This window comes from Hippoglossus hippoglossus, chromosome 13, assembly GCF_009819705.1.
Source record: "Hippoglossus hippoglossus isolate fHipHip1 chromosome 13, fHipHip1.pri, whole genome shotgun sequence".
NCBI lineage: Eukaryota > Metazoa > Chordata > Actinopteri > Pleuronectiformes > Pleuronectidae > Hippoglossus > Hippoglossus hippoglossus.
Window position 1 is genome coordinate 3138371 of NC_047163.1, and position 16215 is coordinate 3154585.

General features: G+C 44.6%; 7 protein-coding genes across 7 annotated transcripts in view; all 7 read right to left on the reverse strand.

The window, feature by feature from the left end:
* Positions 1-47: 47 nt before the first annotated feature.
* Positions 48-14700, reverse strand: LOC117772396 (claudin-4-like). The gene is made up of 2 exons (XM_034603505.1): positions 14508-14700; positions 48-771 (listed from the first exon to the last, which is right to left on the reverse strand). The coding sequence occupies exon 2, from the start codon at positions 744-746 to the stop codon at positions 111-113; it is 636 nt and encodes a 211-aa protein (XP_034459396.1). The 5' UTR covers positions 747-771; positions 14508-14700; the 3' UTR covers positions 48-110.
* Positions 2222-3447, reverse strand: LOC117772393 (claudin-4-like). Its single transcript, XM_034603501.1, has one exon. It carries the CDS (start codon positions 3210-3212, stop codon positions 2547-2549), a length of 666 nt encoding a protein of 221 aa, XP_034459392.1. The 5' UTR covers positions 3213-3447; the 3' UTR covers positions 2222-2546.
* cldne (claudin e) lies at positions 4664-5851 on the reverse strand. The gene is made up of 2 exons (XM_034603507.1): positions 5088-5851; positions 4664-5010 (listed from the first exon to the last, which is right to left on the reverse strand). Exon 1 carries the CDS (start codon positions 5783-5785, stop codon positions 5153-5155), a length of 633 nt encoding a protein of 210 aa, XP_034459398.1. The 5' UTR covers positions 5786-5851; the 3' UTR covers positions 4664-5010; positions 5088-5152.
* On the reverse strand, positions 7331-8675 carry cldnf (claudin f). Its single transcript, XM_034603499.1, has one exon. The coding sequence runs from the start codon at positions 8485-8487 to the stop codon at positions 7732-7734; it is 756 nt and encodes a 251-aa protein (XP_034459390.1). The 5' UTR covers positions 8488-8675; the 3' UTR covers positions 7331-7731.
* LOC117772397 (claudin-4-like) lies at positions 10076-11215 on the reverse strand. Its single transcript, XM_034603506.1, has one exon. It carries the CDS (start codon positions 11174-11176, stop codon positions 10541-10543), a length of 636 nt encoding a protein of 211 aa, XP_034459397.1. The 5' UTR covers positions 11177-11215; the 3' UTR covers positions 10076-10540.
* On the reverse strand, positions 12202-13273 carry LOC117772399 (claudin-4-like). Its single transcript, XM_034603508.1, has one exon. The coding sequence runs from the start codon at positions 13162-13164 to the stop codon at positions 12541-12543; it is 624 nt and encodes a 207-aa protein (XP_034459399.1). The 5' UTR covers positions 13165-13273; the 3' UTR covers positions 12202-12540.
* Positions 13326-16215, reverse strand: part of LOC117772383 (THAP domain-containing protein 5-like) — a 43408-nt gene continuing 40518 nt past the window's right edge. Inside the window, exon 7 of the mRNA XM_034603482.1 lies at positions 13326-13364. The gene's annotated coding sequence lies outside the window, so the exon portion shown is untranslated. The remainder of the gene's footprint in view (positions 13365-16215) is intronic.

Below are 16215 nucleotides of genomic sequence, written 5' to 3' on the forward strand. Positions count from 1 at the left end.
TAAATTGGATAATATTCTTATATTATTACAACACATTTATCTATCTAGATGTGGCCATTTTACTACGTTGCACAGTTCAAGATGTGTTAGTTATTCCCTCCATCCTGACTTCAGACATAGTTTTTGATGGCATAGCTGTCCTGGGGGGGGCTCCTGGCCCGGGTGTACCCGCTGGAGGGGAACCTGGGCCTCTGAGGTGGGCAGCTCGTGCACAGGATGGCCCCCCCACAGAACAGCAGCCCAGAGGTCACGAAGCCGATGTATATGGCCGCTCCGAGCTCTCTCTTCAGCACCTCGGGGACCCGTGGGTTGTGGAAGTCGCGGATGACGGTGTTGGCCGTCCAGGAAACGGCCACCATGGTGGTCAGCGACGACAGGCAGAAGATGGCCCCAGAGCCTAGCACCACCCGGGCCTTTATCCCCGGGTGGCTCAGGCAGTTGGTGCAGCGGGCTCCCAGGAGGAAGACGAGGAATCCCAAACATCCCAGCACCAGGCTGATGCAGATGAGGCCTCGGGCTGCCTGCAGGTCAGGCGCCAGGTCCAGCAGGGCATCGTAGAGCTTGCACTGCAGCTGACCCGTGTACTCACTCACACAGGTCATCCACAGGCCCTCCCAGAACACCTGCATGACCACCAGGTGAGTGCCGATGAAGGCCGTCACCTTCCACATGGGCAGGGCGCAGATCAGGATGGTCCCAGCGACGCCGATCATGGACAGGCTGATGCCCAGCTCCTCCAGAGCCATGGGACAGAGGACACGCACTCACACCCTGAAAGAGAAACAGGAGATGAGGGTTTTATTCAGAACGGAGAGATTCTATTCTCTCTTACTCACATCCTGACATCTTGATGGCCTGCAGTGTTCTATAAAACTGAAAATGATTGAACATAATGTGAATGTATCATGCAAACTTGTTCTGTGCATTAAATAAAAAACTAAATACAAGAATGAAATACAATAAAACAAAAAACGTAAAATAAACTTGATTAAAAGGCTAAAAAGTTGATTAAAAACATTCTAGAGAACATGTGGGACTTCAGTTTAACCTTAAAAACAGCTCCACTGTCATTGTGGAAGGTGGAGCAGAGTAAATTAAAGCTTTTAAAACAAATAAATAATCTTATACTGGATCTGAAATAGTATGGTGAGAAATAAATGAGCAAAATATGAATGTTGTCTGTAAATCCAGAAATATACAGATTTTCTAGCCATTGAGGCAAAAGGCCACTAGGGGACAGCATGTCCCAAAAAGAACATACAACACAACGATGATGTAATCTGCTTACACAACACAGTGCACACCAGGAAACAAAAACACATTTAAATTCACTAGATCCTGATTTTTTATTTCTGCACTAAACTGCTCACACTGATAAATATCAGTCCTTTAAATAAGCCTGATTTTATTCATCAATTGTTCTCGAGAAATAGATGAAAATGTTGGAAAATGTTTTATCACACAATGTTAAATAAAGTGAAAATAAATTCCCTGATCTGCCCCCTGATGTAAAAGGTTCCTCACTGAGCAGTAACACATCCCTCCACCAGGTGGCGATCTAGTCGTTTTTGAGTATTCTTAATTAACGAACACCAGTGAAAACAAAACCTCTTTGGCGAAGGGAGTTTGTATTTCTGGAGGTGAGGTGCAGAATGTAAGAATCCATTTGACTGACCCTCCTCCATCTTACATCACATGGTTTACTTTATGTGATCATAATAACTTGATATGGGAATTTGAGCAGGAAAACTTAAATGTTTCATTATTTCACTATGAAAGTGAAAAGGTGGGTCAGGAAGAAGTGAAACACTGGAAACAGGAATTCAACACTAATATTAACAAATCTGTAACGTCCACATGATTACATTTAGAAGCAATTATCTTTAATTTGAGGTATTGGTTGTAAAAAGGAACATTAAAAACCTTTTTGAACACAGATACGTCCTCTGTAGACAACAACCTATTAATAAATAATCTAGTTCCCTTCCCTTAGTATTTGTGCGTCAGTGTCGGACGAAGCGTCAGTGTCGGACGAGTGTGACACACTTTGAAAAGTGTGTCATCCTTCAGCCGACAGGTGTGTGGGTCCCTGAGTCACCTGTGTTGTGAATTCTGGTGAAAACCTGACCAACAGGTTCTCTCACTTCTCTCTGTTTGGTTTGAATTACCACAGGGGAATTAAAAGGTACATCGTAAACAAGAAGCCTGAGAGAAACACAACTAACAACAGATGTTCATTTATTGTGAAAAATAGAACCCCCGAATATCAAAAGTTGCACAGTGCTGAAACAAAATCAATTCCCAAACCTGTAAAACACACTTTCTATAATTTGAAGTATCCCCGTGTACAGAGGATGTCACGAGTCAACATTGAGATTTAAAGAAATCTCCACAGTTTCATTCCTTCATGACGATAACGGTCACATTTCCTTCATTTTGTCCCTTTTCCTTCATGTTTCATAGCTTGAACGTCCACAAATGTTTCTGGAATAAACTCCAAGCTTCAGTTTCCTCTCAAAGACAAACACAGAGTCGTCAACCAGACGTCAGATATAGGTCCTTGATGGTGTGAAAGATGCAATTGAATCCACTTTGCTGTGTCCTCCGGACTTGTTCAGGAGGTACTTCACAGACGGGGACTTGTCTTCCTTGGGGGGGCAGGTGGCACACAGCAGGCCCCCTCCCAACAGCAGCAGAGCCCCGGCGCCCCAGCCGATGTAAAGAGAGGCCCCGAGCTCTCGTTTCTGGGCGTCCACCAGCAAGGGGCTGTAGAAGTTCCTGATGATCATGCTGGCGGTCCAGGAGACGGGGATGAGGCACAGGAATCCACTGATGATCAGCATCACGCCGGCGGCCACCGACGCCCTCGCCTTGGCCCTCTGCTCCGGAATGAAGTTGGTGCACTTTCCACCGGCGAAGGCGACGAGGAGCCCAATGATGCCAGTGACGATGGAGACCACCATCAGGGCACGGGCCGCCTGGAGGTCTGCGCTCAGAGCCAACATGGAGTCGTAGATCTTGCACTGCATCTGGCCTGTACTCTGGACCACGCAGCTCATCCAGATGCCCTCCCATATGATCTGCGAAGTCACTATGTTGCTGCCGATGAAAGCAGAGACCCGCCACATGGGCGCGCCGCAGACGATGATCACCCCGATCCAGCCCAAGAGGCCCAGAGCGCAGCCCGCCATCTGCATCCCCATGGAAGTCATCGTCTTCTAGTTTCGGAGAAAATCTCCAGAGCCGATCGGGAGCTCGTGTGCATCCGAAGCAGAATGACACTGAAGAAGGGAAGGCGTGAAAGCCAAAGCTATTAGGGACAGTTCACAGGCCCTGCCAAAGAATACCAGCCATGCAGGATTCTTTGTGCACAAGGACAATGAAGGTTGGGGTTTCAATTCTTCCTCTGGATGGATGTGAGGCTTGTGTTACACAAGGTTTCGTCGGTTCTCTCAACGAGGGAAAGGACGTATGTGACAGAGAGTTTGACGGACAGAAGGCGGAGTATCGATGTTCAAACAAGAGACAAAGACACAAATCTGCAAACTGAGACTAAACCATTCCAGACACAGTGATTTGTCAGGGACAGCCATAGCATCTGATTGCCCCCTGGTGGCTGGCTGCAGTATAGGTCATGAACCCCACCTCCTCTTTGTTAGTGGGTGGGACATGGACCAAGCTAAAAAGTAAAACGTTAAATACATTTTTAGATGTCTGAAGGTGTCCTTTGTCATAAAGTCATAAATTAATCAGTGGTTGAAGTAGTTTCTCTCTGTAACTACAGAGGAATGTGAAACCAGGTCTAAAGTAGAAACAGGGTGTGAGCTGCCTGACGTCATGTGTGTGTTTCAGAACGTGGCGGAAAAGCAGATTTTATACAGATTCGTAAACATCTCATCTAGATTATGAATTATTCTCGAGTTAATTCCAAATACACTTCACTGCTGCTGTGAACGCTCACAGAAAACACAGTGGAGGGATGTGGTGTGGGTCGGGGGAGGCGACAGATTCTCGATTTTTGACATTTTCAAAGATTTCCCAAGATAATTCATGAATCTTGATGAAAAGATCTGGCATATTAAGAGCAGTGATATCTGTGAATGTGTGTAACTTGGTGCCACTTGATAAAAATATCAGGGAATACAGGGCCTTGTGATTTAACCAGTGATTATGTTTCCTCCAAAACTTATTTGCTGTTGCAGATTTGTTGATCAAAAACATAATTTCAAGGATCATTTCTGCAGGGGACTGAGTTTCTATGGGACAAATATCCAGTCTGAGATGCTTATGTTCATTAGTCATCTTTCAAAAATGTCCCCTTGTCTTTTGTTTATTCAAGTGTCCATTTCAGATTGTTTGAATTCTTAAACCAACCCACTGCAGCTCGTCCTGTGACACAGCTTTGATTGGCACCTTGCACTGTAAAACTGGTGGAACCGGTTTGACGCCTGCACCGAGAGCTCAAACAAAATGAATGCTTTGTTATTACAAGTGCAATCAGTCAGAAACTGGTTCATCACTGTATTCTTAAACCCTTGTTTGCCTCATGGCCTGTAAATGATCACAAGACAGGCTCTCAATCACTTCCTGATTACAAATATTAAACATGCTGCACAACTGTGGATGAGCTAAAAAGACACGTAGACATAAAAAGTCAAAGTCAAAGTTTTATTAAAAATCTGTGATTTCAATGAACAACAAGTCTTTTTCATGATGCACAAAGATGATTGTAGAATATTTCACACAATAAATTCACGATATATTATCGCCACTGTACAAAGTTTCTTTCATCGCAGCTCTTTCAAACCGTCTTCGGTTCGATTCGCCAAACATTCACAGGAAAATAAGGTTTGATACAAGCTGAATACAGAAAAGCTGGTAAAGTCCAGTCGTCACACTGTTGGAGGGTTTTCTTGCCAGTTCACGAGTTTTCACAGCAGGTCTTTGGTTCCTCGTTCTTTAAGAAACCTTCTCTCTCTCTCTCGCCTTCAACAAAGAAAGCTGAATTTCCTAGAAAATCAGTTCTCGCTCTCTCACGCTCTTCGTTAAAAAAAGAGAGACTCAACTCGTGGGGCTTTCAGTAACTCACAACGACGGAGGGTTACTCAAGAAAAGTAAAATAGTTTGAAGTCTTTGTCGAGCGAGCGGGCTCTCAGACGTAGGCTCGGCTGGTGGCTGCTGACCTGGCGCCGGAGTACTTGATCGGATACTCTGGGCCATCTTTTGGCGGGCAGGAGCTGCAGAGGAGGGCACCACCCAGGAGGAGGAGCGCGGCCGTGCCCCAGCCGATGTAGAGCGCGGCCCCCAGCTCTCTCCTCTGAGCGTTGGTCATGAGGGGGTTGTAGAAATCCCTGATGATGGTGTTGGCCGACCAGCAGACTGGGATGAGGACGAGAACACCAGCGCAGATGAAGATAATCCCGGCAGCGATGGCCACCTTGGCTTTGGAGGTTGGGTCCTCAATGAAGTTGGTGCACTTGCCCCCAGCGATGCCCATGATGACCCCTAAGGCGGAGACGATGATGGCGATGACCACGAGAGATCTGGCAGCCTGGAGGTCCTGAGGCAGAGCCAGGAGAGAATCGTAGATCTTGCACTGCATCTGACCGGTGCTCTGCGTGACACAGTTCATCCATAAGCCTTCCCAGATGACCTGCGCCGTCACGATGTTGGCTCCAATGAAGGCCGTGACCTTCCACATGGGCAGGGCGCACACGATGATGGTCCCCAGGAAGCCGATGATGGCCAGGACAAAGCCCAGCATCTGTCGTCCCATAGACACCATGATGAGATCTTTCTTTTCTGTCAGAAGCGGGTGCAGTGTCTCAGAGGCTCAGCTCGGGCTGTACAGTTGAATAAAGACGGTGGCTCTTGTTCTTCGGTTTTAAGGATGTCGCTCGTGGAGGTGGAGTCCCAGTGTCCTTCCCTCTGACCTGAAACCTGTGTGTCGAACGACCTACCAGTCCGACCAGATTCTTCACACTATCTGTATGTGGAGCCGGAGCAGTTTCGATGAGATGAACATCAGTGGCTCTATGTAAATGAGGCCTTTGGAGACGCCCCGCATTCCTCATTCAAACAATGCAGAGCCAGTGGCCAAACTTCGATTGGGCCAACGACTGGAAGATCAGGTCAGGCAACTGGTTTCAGTCCCGCAGACAGCACCAAGACGACGGAGGGAGTTTCACCGGATGTCCGACGTTAACGGAAAGCACCATTTTCTTACGTCTCTTGAATCATCACTACAGGAGGGGATTTGTGTTTGATTTCCAGGTTGAATGAAAGTATCACACTGATCAATGTTGCAGTTGATTAGATCACAACAGATCACCTCTGCGTTTGCATTTCACCTCTTCAGATTCAGGGTAAAGAGATTAAATTATAGTTATTTTAGAGCTCTCACCAATTGATGGGATCTGACTCGGCTATTGTTGAATGAAACACACAACTGATCAGAGGATTTATTCATTTTCATCCGTTCACATGTTGTTTAAATCAAAATCATCAGGTTTGGTTCTGACCCTTTTCTCCTCATCTCACACTTAATGATAATAATTAATTGTGTCTGATATTAAAACACAGATTATTGTAATGTGTGGTTAAATTACTGTTTAGTCTGTTTATTCTTATGTTTATTCTTTTGTAACTGTGTTTCTTAATATTTTTACAACCTTCTTTTGAAAAGTGTTGTATAAATAACGATATTAATGTTATTTTTGTCACAGACAAACTCACTGGAACAAACTCACTGTTCTGAGAGTTTTCTTCGAATGTTTTCTCATCTCATAATTCTGTGACGTGGATGCTGTTAAATCCTTGAAATGCACAATATGAATCATATTTACTGTTGTTTTTATCGTTGTTCATGTTTTGGGTCATTCACTTTTTTCTTGTATTGCATCATTCTGATAGAAACCAAACATCCCCACTTCCTGCAGAGTTACACTTCCTCTTCGGACAGATGGGTTTGTGAAGAGGGTTTGGACGAGGAATTGTTTGTCTGAACGTTCAAAGCTTCATTTGCTGAGTTTTTGTTCACACATTTCTTTTCTAATCTTTCACCATTTAAGGTTTGTCACTAGACAAGACCTGCTTAGATTTTAATAAAAACAGGGAAAGTATATATATCATGTACATTATTTGTGTTTTTATTTCTTATATTGGGTCTAGTTTTGTACTTGTATTTTATTTTATCTTGTATGTATTGTGTGCCTGATACCTTGCTGCTGTAACACAGGAATTACCCAGTTTATGATCAAGTACATTGATCCTAATGAGTGTTGATCAGGAGTGAATGTCGTGACTCCACAAACAGAAACGTGAATATTCTACAAACGTTTTTATTGAAACCATTTTTGAATAATCAGAAAAAAAGTAAAGTGGCAGAAAACAAACACATCACAAATCACAAATCATCACTATATATACGTACAAAATATTCTCTGTATGACGAGTAAATAAATATATTAACTGCTGAACAGCTTCTCCAGCCTCAGTGCACACAAGCATGTTGATGCAACATTTCTCTCGTGACGTGACTCGAGCAGATTTCGAACTTTCGAGCACAATGAATCCGGAAAAAACAGAAAAACATTTCATCAAAGATTCACAATAAACAAACATTGATGGCTTGAGTGAATTTATTCCAACAGGTTATTGGAAAAACCTACCAGCCTCTAAATACAAAGTCTGTTTTGGTGCTGTCGTGGTTTCCCTGAAGTCTTTCAGCTTCTAGAGGTACTGTCTAGGAGCGTATGTGGGGGGTGCAGCGTACGGCTTGGTGGGTGCATACGACCCCGTTCCTGTGTATGGTCGGCTGGATGCGGGCGCGTACACAGGGGCGTACATGGATGGGTTTGGCCCTGGGCCTGAGTACGGGTACCCTGGTGCTGGTGGGTATCCTGGGTATCCATACATGGGCTTCTGAGGAGGACACGAGGTGGTCAGGATGATCCCGCCGATCAGGAGGACGGCCGCCGAGGCCCAGCCGATGTAGATGGACGCTCCGATTTCCCTCTTCTGCGTCTGGAGGGTCAAGGGGTTCTGAAAGTCTGTGATGGTGATGGTGGCAGACCAGCAGACGGGGATGAGGATCAGGACGGCGGCTAGGATGATGAGGCAGCCGCTTATGATCACCACGTTGGCCTGGGAGGCCTCTTTCTTCAGGCAGCCGGTGCAACTGGCTCCGATGAAGCTCACTATGAAGCCGATGAAGCCGCAGAGGAGGGAGATGATGACCAGAGCTCGGGCGGCTTGCAGATCCGGGGACAGCCTCATCACAGACTCGTTCAGCTTGCACTGCATCTGTCCCGTGCTCTGCATCACGCAGTTCATCCACAGGCCGTCCCACACGACCTGGCCCGTCACGATGTTGGCTCCGATGTAAGAGGTCACCCTCCACATGGGGACGCCACAGCTCACCGACACCCCGACCAGGCCAATGAAGCTAATGATCTGACCTGCCACTTCCTTGCCAATCCTCCCCATGGTGAAGAGGCTTTGTCCGCGGCAGGAGAGCGAAGCGTTTCCAAGCAGACGTCTGTTTCTCTCTCGGAGTGATACAGCTCTCCTTCGTCTGTGTCAGAGAATGAGCTGCAGGAGGAGGGCTGGCCTGTCGTCAGGTGAGTTCTTCTGGACAAACAAGATTCCTGCCCCTGGAGCTGGAGGAGTGGCAAGCGTTTTTGAAACACTGCTTCACTTTTGTCCTTGAAAAAAAAAGTCTTGTGTGCATTTGCTGGAGGAAGGACGGGGGGGGGGGGGGGGGGGGGGGGGGGGGTGGAGTTACAACAACTCTTCAAAGGTCCTTGTTTTCACCAACAGGCTCTTTACTGTGCTAATTTGAAATGAGAGCATTGTTGGGACGTCTGAACCCTCACTCACGACTATGAGAGATAATGACATGATTTCATTATGAAGTTGCTATTGACATTTGATTTTTTATAGATATTTCTAGCTGATATTTATCATGCAATTGTGTTATTTTAGTGTTTTAGTTATTTTTCATTTGCTATCTTTATGTTAATTGTGCTCGTGATTATGATTTAATCACAGCCAGGAGCGTATCAAGGGACTTTGGGGGCCAATGCAGGCAAAAAGGACCCGGGGGCCCGACATCGAATCAAACTGACTGGATAAACACATGATGCTAAACCACATCATTCCAATCTTCAAATTCATCTTTTATGGTCAAAATTATACACAAAGTGCAGACTTTGCATACATATAAATATTAGTAAAGTAGTAGTCGTTTAAGTGCACCACATTTCCACTCATTTGGAAAAATCTAAATATGTCTGATTTCATCCAGATCCGTGAATTATTCTCTGGACAATCAGTGAAAAGGTCCAGAAATCTCACAATAATAAAGAAAGTGATAAAAACAAACAAACAGGGTGAACTAATGGTGACTCAACAACAACAAGTCAAACCCACAACAAGCAGAGTGACGTGATCTCTCTCTCCGCTGTTTGTTTGAATCCCGGATGCTGAGTGTGTGTTTGTTTCTATGTCAGGTTGTAAAAGGAGTAAACACAAGATGTGACTTTCATTCAAGAAGATTTAAGACAGACGATCAGAGAATGTGTGTTTCAGTGTCAGAGAAACGAAGACACACAGGAAGCCGCTCACTCGCTCACTTTGCATTTCTAATCATCCCATGATGGAAACCTGTGTCGTGTAAAGAATCTGTCGACACCTCAGTCACATGATACTGAGCCCGATCACTCTCGTCTCCACCGGGGAGGGACGCTTGTTTACAGGAAGCTGACGAGGGCGGAGACGAAAACCCACAACACAACATTTTAAAGATCGAATCCACAGATAAAAAGAAATGTAAAATGTCAGCATATTATTATTGTTTAAATTAACTTAACTCCTCTCGGTGTATAATGAAGTTATTGACCTGCTTTACATGAACACCAGGTGCATTTCCATGGAGGACAAATTAAAAAGTTTGTTGTGTTTGTTTCTTGCAATTTAACTTGTGGACAATTCAGGGTTCAGTTTGTTTATCAGGAAAACCCCTTGAGATGCATCAGAAAAACTAATCTTGTCATGTTAAAGAAATAGATAACAATCCATTCAGAATATATTTTATTTACAGTGATAGAAAAGTACAACATTCACAAGCAAACACAGAAATATCGAGAGGTTCAAAAACCTGAATGTGGAATTTCAAGGCGAAAGGACAGTAATAAAAATGTTTTACATATTATGCTAAACACCAGAGAAGTGAGAGAGCAACTACTGACACGTCCTTTAGTTATTAAAGCAGATATTTCCAATGCAAATCTGCTGTAAGTAGAAGTTATATTTGTAATCCTCGTTGTTAAACTTAGACATTTAAAATAAAACATAATCATAAATCAAGTTTTGGTGTTTAAGTCGAACGCAGGAAAAATACAGTGGAAACAGTGATGTTGTTTCATCGAGGTGTGATTTCATGTCATGGAATATATGTGTTTTTTAATCCTAAAGCAAACTCTCATTTCCTTTCCTGTTCCTGTGACCTTGAGAGTCCGTGTCGGAAGGTCAAACCATCCTACACATATTCTCTGGACGTGGAGGTCGACTTCACAGGCATGAATTTGGGGACGTAGTGGGGGTGTTCGTGTTTGGGAGGGCAGTTCCAGCACAGCAGTGCGCCTCCCATCAGCAGGAGAGCGGCAGCCGCCCAGCCGATGTACAGCGCCGCCCCTAACTCGTACCTCTGGGCCTCGATCATCATCGGGTTGTAGAAGTTTCTGACGATGGTGTTGGCCGACCAGGACACGGGAATGAGGCAGAGCAACCCCGAGACGATGAACAGAACTCCAGCCAGGATGCAGGCCTTCGCCTTGGACCGCTCGTCCTCCATGCAGTTGGTGCACTTCCCACCAGCGATGGCCACGACCACTCCGAAGACCCCCGTCAGGATGGAGATGATGGTCATGGCGCGGGCGGCCTGCAGGTCCTGGGGCAGAGCCAGCATGGAGTCGTACATCTTGCACTGCATCTGGCCCGTGCTCTGCACCACGCAGTTCATCCACATGCCCTGCCAGATGGTCTGAGCCGTGATGATGTTGGCGCCGACGAAAGCGGTGACCTTCCACATGGGCAGGGCGCACACCACCACGACCATGAACCAGCCGATCACGGCCATCGCTATGCCGATCATCTGAATCCCCTGGGAAACCATTTTCCTCCTCGCACCTTTAAATCCAAAGAGAAAGACGAGTGGGACGGTGCCAGCTCGTATTTATAAAGAGAAAGAGGCGCAGAGACATGATGGTATCTGACACCACCGTCCTCAGCTCCTATTGGCTGGAGGGAGTTTACACACAAACACAGACCCAGTGACCTTTAGTGGTGCTGACCTGCCAGAAACCAGCTGCTTCAAGGTCAGATGCAGAAAAATAGCTTTGGAGTTTAATTAACCTTTCGTCCTCTTATTCCTTCACTGATGTGACGGATGAGCAACTTACAAACTTTAATAACTTTATTCATAAAGTCTGAACAACACGTGTTAAGTATACAAACTGTTCAACAGGAAAACTGGACCAAACGACTGCATTGTGAATTCAAATTGAATGATCGGTTGATTACAGTTGAATCTTAATTAGAAAGACGATTAACTTGAAATGAGGAAGTTACTGTTGCTCACTTGAGCACGAGGAACCTCAAGATGCTTTATCTTTCTTTACAGCAAGGGGGCAGTGTTGAACAGGTAGTTACCAAGACACTACATTACTCAGAGAACATTCAAAAGTTTTTAAAAGTTTTAAAAGTTCCCATGTTGGAGATAATATGAACTATTTTCATTAGTTTAATGCAACTTCTCGGTTTTGAACATGTTAGGAAAATATGATTTCTTGTAAAAGATCAACATAATGTCATAATTCACAAGGATTATAAACCCTTTATATTATAGTGTATTTTTTGTATTATTGTTTTTATTTGTATTTTGTTGTTCTCTTCTGTGATTATGTCATTTTATAAGCCTTTAATATTTAGATGAAGTCTCTGTATAAAACCTCTTTTTTCCGAGTATTTTAAATGTAATATAATGAATATTTATCATGAGACAAGTTGATATGAGGAATTTTGTATTATACTTCTATAAAACATGTATCATAGCTTTTAAATATCTATAAACTAAAATCTATTCTATAATCTATAATCTGTCTAAATAACAAGTTAATAACAGCAACACCAAAAACATGGAAAATGTAATAAAAAAATCTTTATTTACAGTCTCAGACCATTAACATGAAATGATGCAAAAGGACAAATGTTGACAACAAAGGAGAATCGAGTAACAAAAGCACAGTAACATAACGTTTGTGTTGTTCCCTCTTTTTTCCCCCTCGGCCCACAGAGGCAGTTGTGGGTGTGGCGCTCACGTCTTTTATCTTGGCACCGATGAAACAAATGATAGCGGCTGAACCCGTCAAACTGAACTGTGAGCTCTGTGAAATCAATGTGAAATTCAAATCGTACATGAGGTGGGGACGTGACCACAAAGTCTTTTCACCAGTCTCTTCCCATGTGGCTCCTCTCTCCTCACACGTAGTCCCTGGGTGCAGATGAGCGCGGGGCATTGTACTTGGCGGAGAAGTTATCCTTGGGAGGGCAGTTGGCACAGAGGAATGCGCCCCCGATGATGAGGAGGCCCGCGGCCCCCCAGCCGATGAAGAGTGCCGCTCCCAGCTCCCTCTTCTGGGAGCCCATCATCAGTGGGTTGTAGAAGTCCTGTATGACGGTGTTTGCTGTCCAGGACACGGGGATCAGGCACAAAACGCCAGTAAGGATGAAGATCACACCTGACGCAACGCAAACTTTGGCTTTGGTGGTTTCGTCCTCCACGCAGTTGGTGCATTTTCCCCCAGCGATGGACAGGAGGATGCCGAAGACGCCCAACAAGATAGCGACGATGATGAGGGCGCGAGCGGCCTGGAGGTCCCTGGAGAGGTTCAGCATGGAGTCGTACACCTTGCACTGCATCTGGCCCGTGCTCTGCACCACGCAGGTCATCCAGATCCCCTCCCAAGTGGTTTGAGCCGTGACGATGTTCTGACCGATGAAGGCCGTCACTTTCCACTGGGGCAGAGCACAGGTGACGATGACCCCGACCCAGCCAATAATGCACAGGGCAATGCCCAGGATCTGCAATCCGGCTGCAACCATGTCTCCTCAGAAAGATTCTTGCACAGACGTCCAAAAAAGAAAAAAGGTCCAACAGTCGAGTCTCTGGAAGTCAGGTAAGTTTTGCTTGAATGATCCTCAAGAGTAAATGTTTGGAGAAGGTTGGAGTGGGTCTTATATACACTTAACCCGGGAGGGGCTTGACACACACACACACACACACACACACACACACACACACACTTGCAGAGTAAGCTGTGACGTGACGACTACCCTAACCACCCCCCCCCCCTCCCAGCCCGGGACGTGTGTCATCATGCCAGTTTTTGTGATCTTTTCAGGTGAATCAGTCACGATGACGGTGACTAACAGCGACTGAGATCAGTTCGGCCAACTCTCAAAACTGCCGCCAGCCGCACCCTGAAAATCGTTCATGTCGCTCTCGTGTTGCTTTTTATTTTTTTTTTCTGCATCTTTTCTGTTGTATTCAACAGAAGCGTATTGCATTCACTTGAAAAAAGACTTTGTATTCTGTGGTCGTCTGTGTTTGAGGAACTGTGAAGAACCACTTTGGTCGACAGGTCGTTATTTTGCATTTTTAAGTTCCTTCAAAATGTTTCCTGATTGAAGAGGTTTGGCGTTTCGGTCAATTATCGCGATCTGAACAAAAAGCCATTTGTAAAAAAGACGAGGAAGTGTCGGGTTTTAATTTGTAGGAGACAACAAAAGTTCTTGTTGAGATTTTTTTGCTCCTCGATGTCGCGTGTTAACATTTGACCTTTGGTGTGTGAGCGAGTTTCAGGTTGAGGGGAGAACACACAGGCTTTTGTTTGCAGATGCACAATCGTTCTCAATGGAAATTGTACAAGTGACAACAAGTGTTCAAGAGAATTAACTGTACATGAATTAGATCCACAAGTGCATAACATTACTCTTCTCTTACTTTTACTTTGTATTAGATTTAAATCCTTAGACCAGAGAATATAACGTCACTGAGAGTCACATAGAGTCACTGTTTTTTATAGTTCAATCCAAACAGCACATTGTTAATGATAAATAAGTGACTGGTAAATGATAAACTGCTGTTAGAGTAAACACTCTGGTGTCTGCACCCTCAGGTATTTGGACCAATACAAGTGCATATCACATCCTGCACAGATTTGAACAGGCAAGTGTAACAGAAAAGCACAAATAAAATGATTTCCCCTTGAAAATCTTACAAAACAAAAACTATAAAACCAAAGCAAGTGCTTGAAAATCATTGATAATGTCTATTTTTTTCATAAAACACTTATTTATCTATCAATATCAATCACAAAGATGTATATTTTAAACTTTGACGCGCACGCATGAAGAGTAAATATGAAGAATGAAACACGGCTGACCTTTCAGAGTTGTCAGTCCTTGAAGGCTGACGGGGTTGCAGCCTTCTTCTCGCCGAGGTTTATCTGTGGAGAAGAATGTGCTCTCTGCAGCCCACGTCCCACCTGAATCATCAGCAGGGGTCCGCAGCAGCGAGAAGACATCAGGAGGGAGATGTTGGGGAGCTGGCAAACACCGTGCCAAGTGATTCCAGTTGACAAACTGCTGCAAAAAGAGAGAGGGGATAGTGAGAAGGGGCAACGAGAGGTAGAGAGAGAATCAGATTGTTTCAGAAATGAATAGAGGCAGTGTTTGAGAGCCAAAACTACCGTTAGGACTATAATGCCTCTATTTTATCCAAGGTAAGATCATTAAAGAGACTTTGGCCTGGCTATGGAGATTGGGTTCCACACACAAGGAGGCTCAGAGGAATTTCCACAATTAAGACTCTGAGGAGAGATGGTTTCAGGGTGAGATTAGTGTGATGTGTGCGTCCTGATCGGCCTCGGACAAGAACATGCCTCATTTCACATACAAGCCGGCAACAACTTATCACACACGGAATAATCTCACACGTGCATATTCTTCGACTGATTCAAATCAAGTCGTGCAAAGTGCGGGTGGTTTGCATTTTTTTCCGAAAGTAACGCCGCTCATTGAGGCAACGTATTGGCAAAAGGGAACCGGAGCATATTCTGCAGCAACGTGACGTAAAGACTTGACTGGTGCAGCCGTGAGAAAGTCCCCGAGGGAACAGAAGTGACAAGTGTCAGCATGTTGTCTGTGGCAAGCCCAGACATCCCAGTAACGGCCGACTCCTGCTTTCACCCACTTGTCCAACCCTTCAGTTAAAAAGGCTGGGCCACCGTGCAAATTCAGGTTCAACACATATCCAGGTGCCGTCAGTTGCTTCTTCCACCACATTTAAATTTGGATTTAAATTTGACTAGAATTCCCTAGAATCTAAAGTTAATCAACTGATATAAATCAAACGTGTGTGTGTGTGTGTGTGTGTGTGTGTGTGTGTGTGTGTGTGTGTGTGTGTGTGTGTGTGTGTGTGTGTGTGTGTGTGTGTGTACACATAGCTGTCAGTTTATTAGTCACACCCAGTTCAAAACGTTTCTTGTCTAACATGTTTGTTTGTTTGTTTAGGCTGAAACGTGTTTCTATTATTTTGTAATCCCGATTTTATGTTTAATACAATCACATCTTAAATTTGCATTTTTTTTTTTAGCTGGAGTAGTTAATAAACAGTTTAACTACAAAACAACCATTTTGACTGTATATATATAGAGACGGTTCTCCAGTTCTCCCACTATCCAGAAATGAAGCCTAAAATATCCCCCATACGAACGCTGCCATTGTGTGTATTTGTGCCGTAGTAATGTAACGTGCACTTTGGCTTTTAACTGTCCATGTCCCTTCTGCTAGACATGGAGGAGGCAGGCTTCACTTTTGGGGAGCGGCCATGTTTCCCTCTTTATACACAGAATCGTTCAGGGTGGGAAACCACCAATTACCAGTATATAAATTTGCAGTTCTAAAATTAGCGAGGTTAGCGAAGGTAGAATCAATAATGGCCCATGATGCCTTGCAGAGAAAAGTTAGGTAGCTATAGAATATGATTAGAAATGTATTGTGTGAATTTGATCAGTTTAACCCAAACAATCTTGGTTCAAATGACAAGAGGCTGACATTTTACGAGCCAGGATTAAACATATTTAGCTCAGA

What these genes read in the sequence shown, in the direction of transcription:
- LOC117772393 (XM_034603501.1), bottom strand. Translation starts at nt 3,212, where the DNA reads ATGACTTCCATGGGGATGCAGATGGCGGGCTGCGCTCTGGGCCTCTTG.
- LOC117772396 (XM_034603505.1), bottom strand. Translation starts at nt 746, where the DNA reads ATGGCTCTGGAGGAGCTGGGCATCAGCCTGTCCATGATCGGCGTCGCT.
- cldnf (XM_034603499.1), bottom strand. Translation starts at nt 8,487, where the DNA reads ATGGGGAGGATTGGCAAGGAAGTGGCAGGTCAGATCATTAGCTTCATT.
- LOC117772399 (XM_034603508.1), bottom strand. Translation starts at nt 13,164, where the DNA reads ATGGTTGCAGCCGGATTGCAGATCCTGGGCATTGCCCTGTGCATTATT.
- LOC117772397 (XM_034603506.1), bottom strand. Translation starts at nt 11,176, where the DNA reads ATGGTTTCCCAGGGGATTCAGATGATCGGCATAGCGATGGCCGTGATC.
- cldne (XM_034603507.1), bottom strand. Translation starts at nt 5,785, where the DNA reads ATGGTGTCTATGGGACGACAGATGCTGGGCTTTGTCCTGGCCATCATC.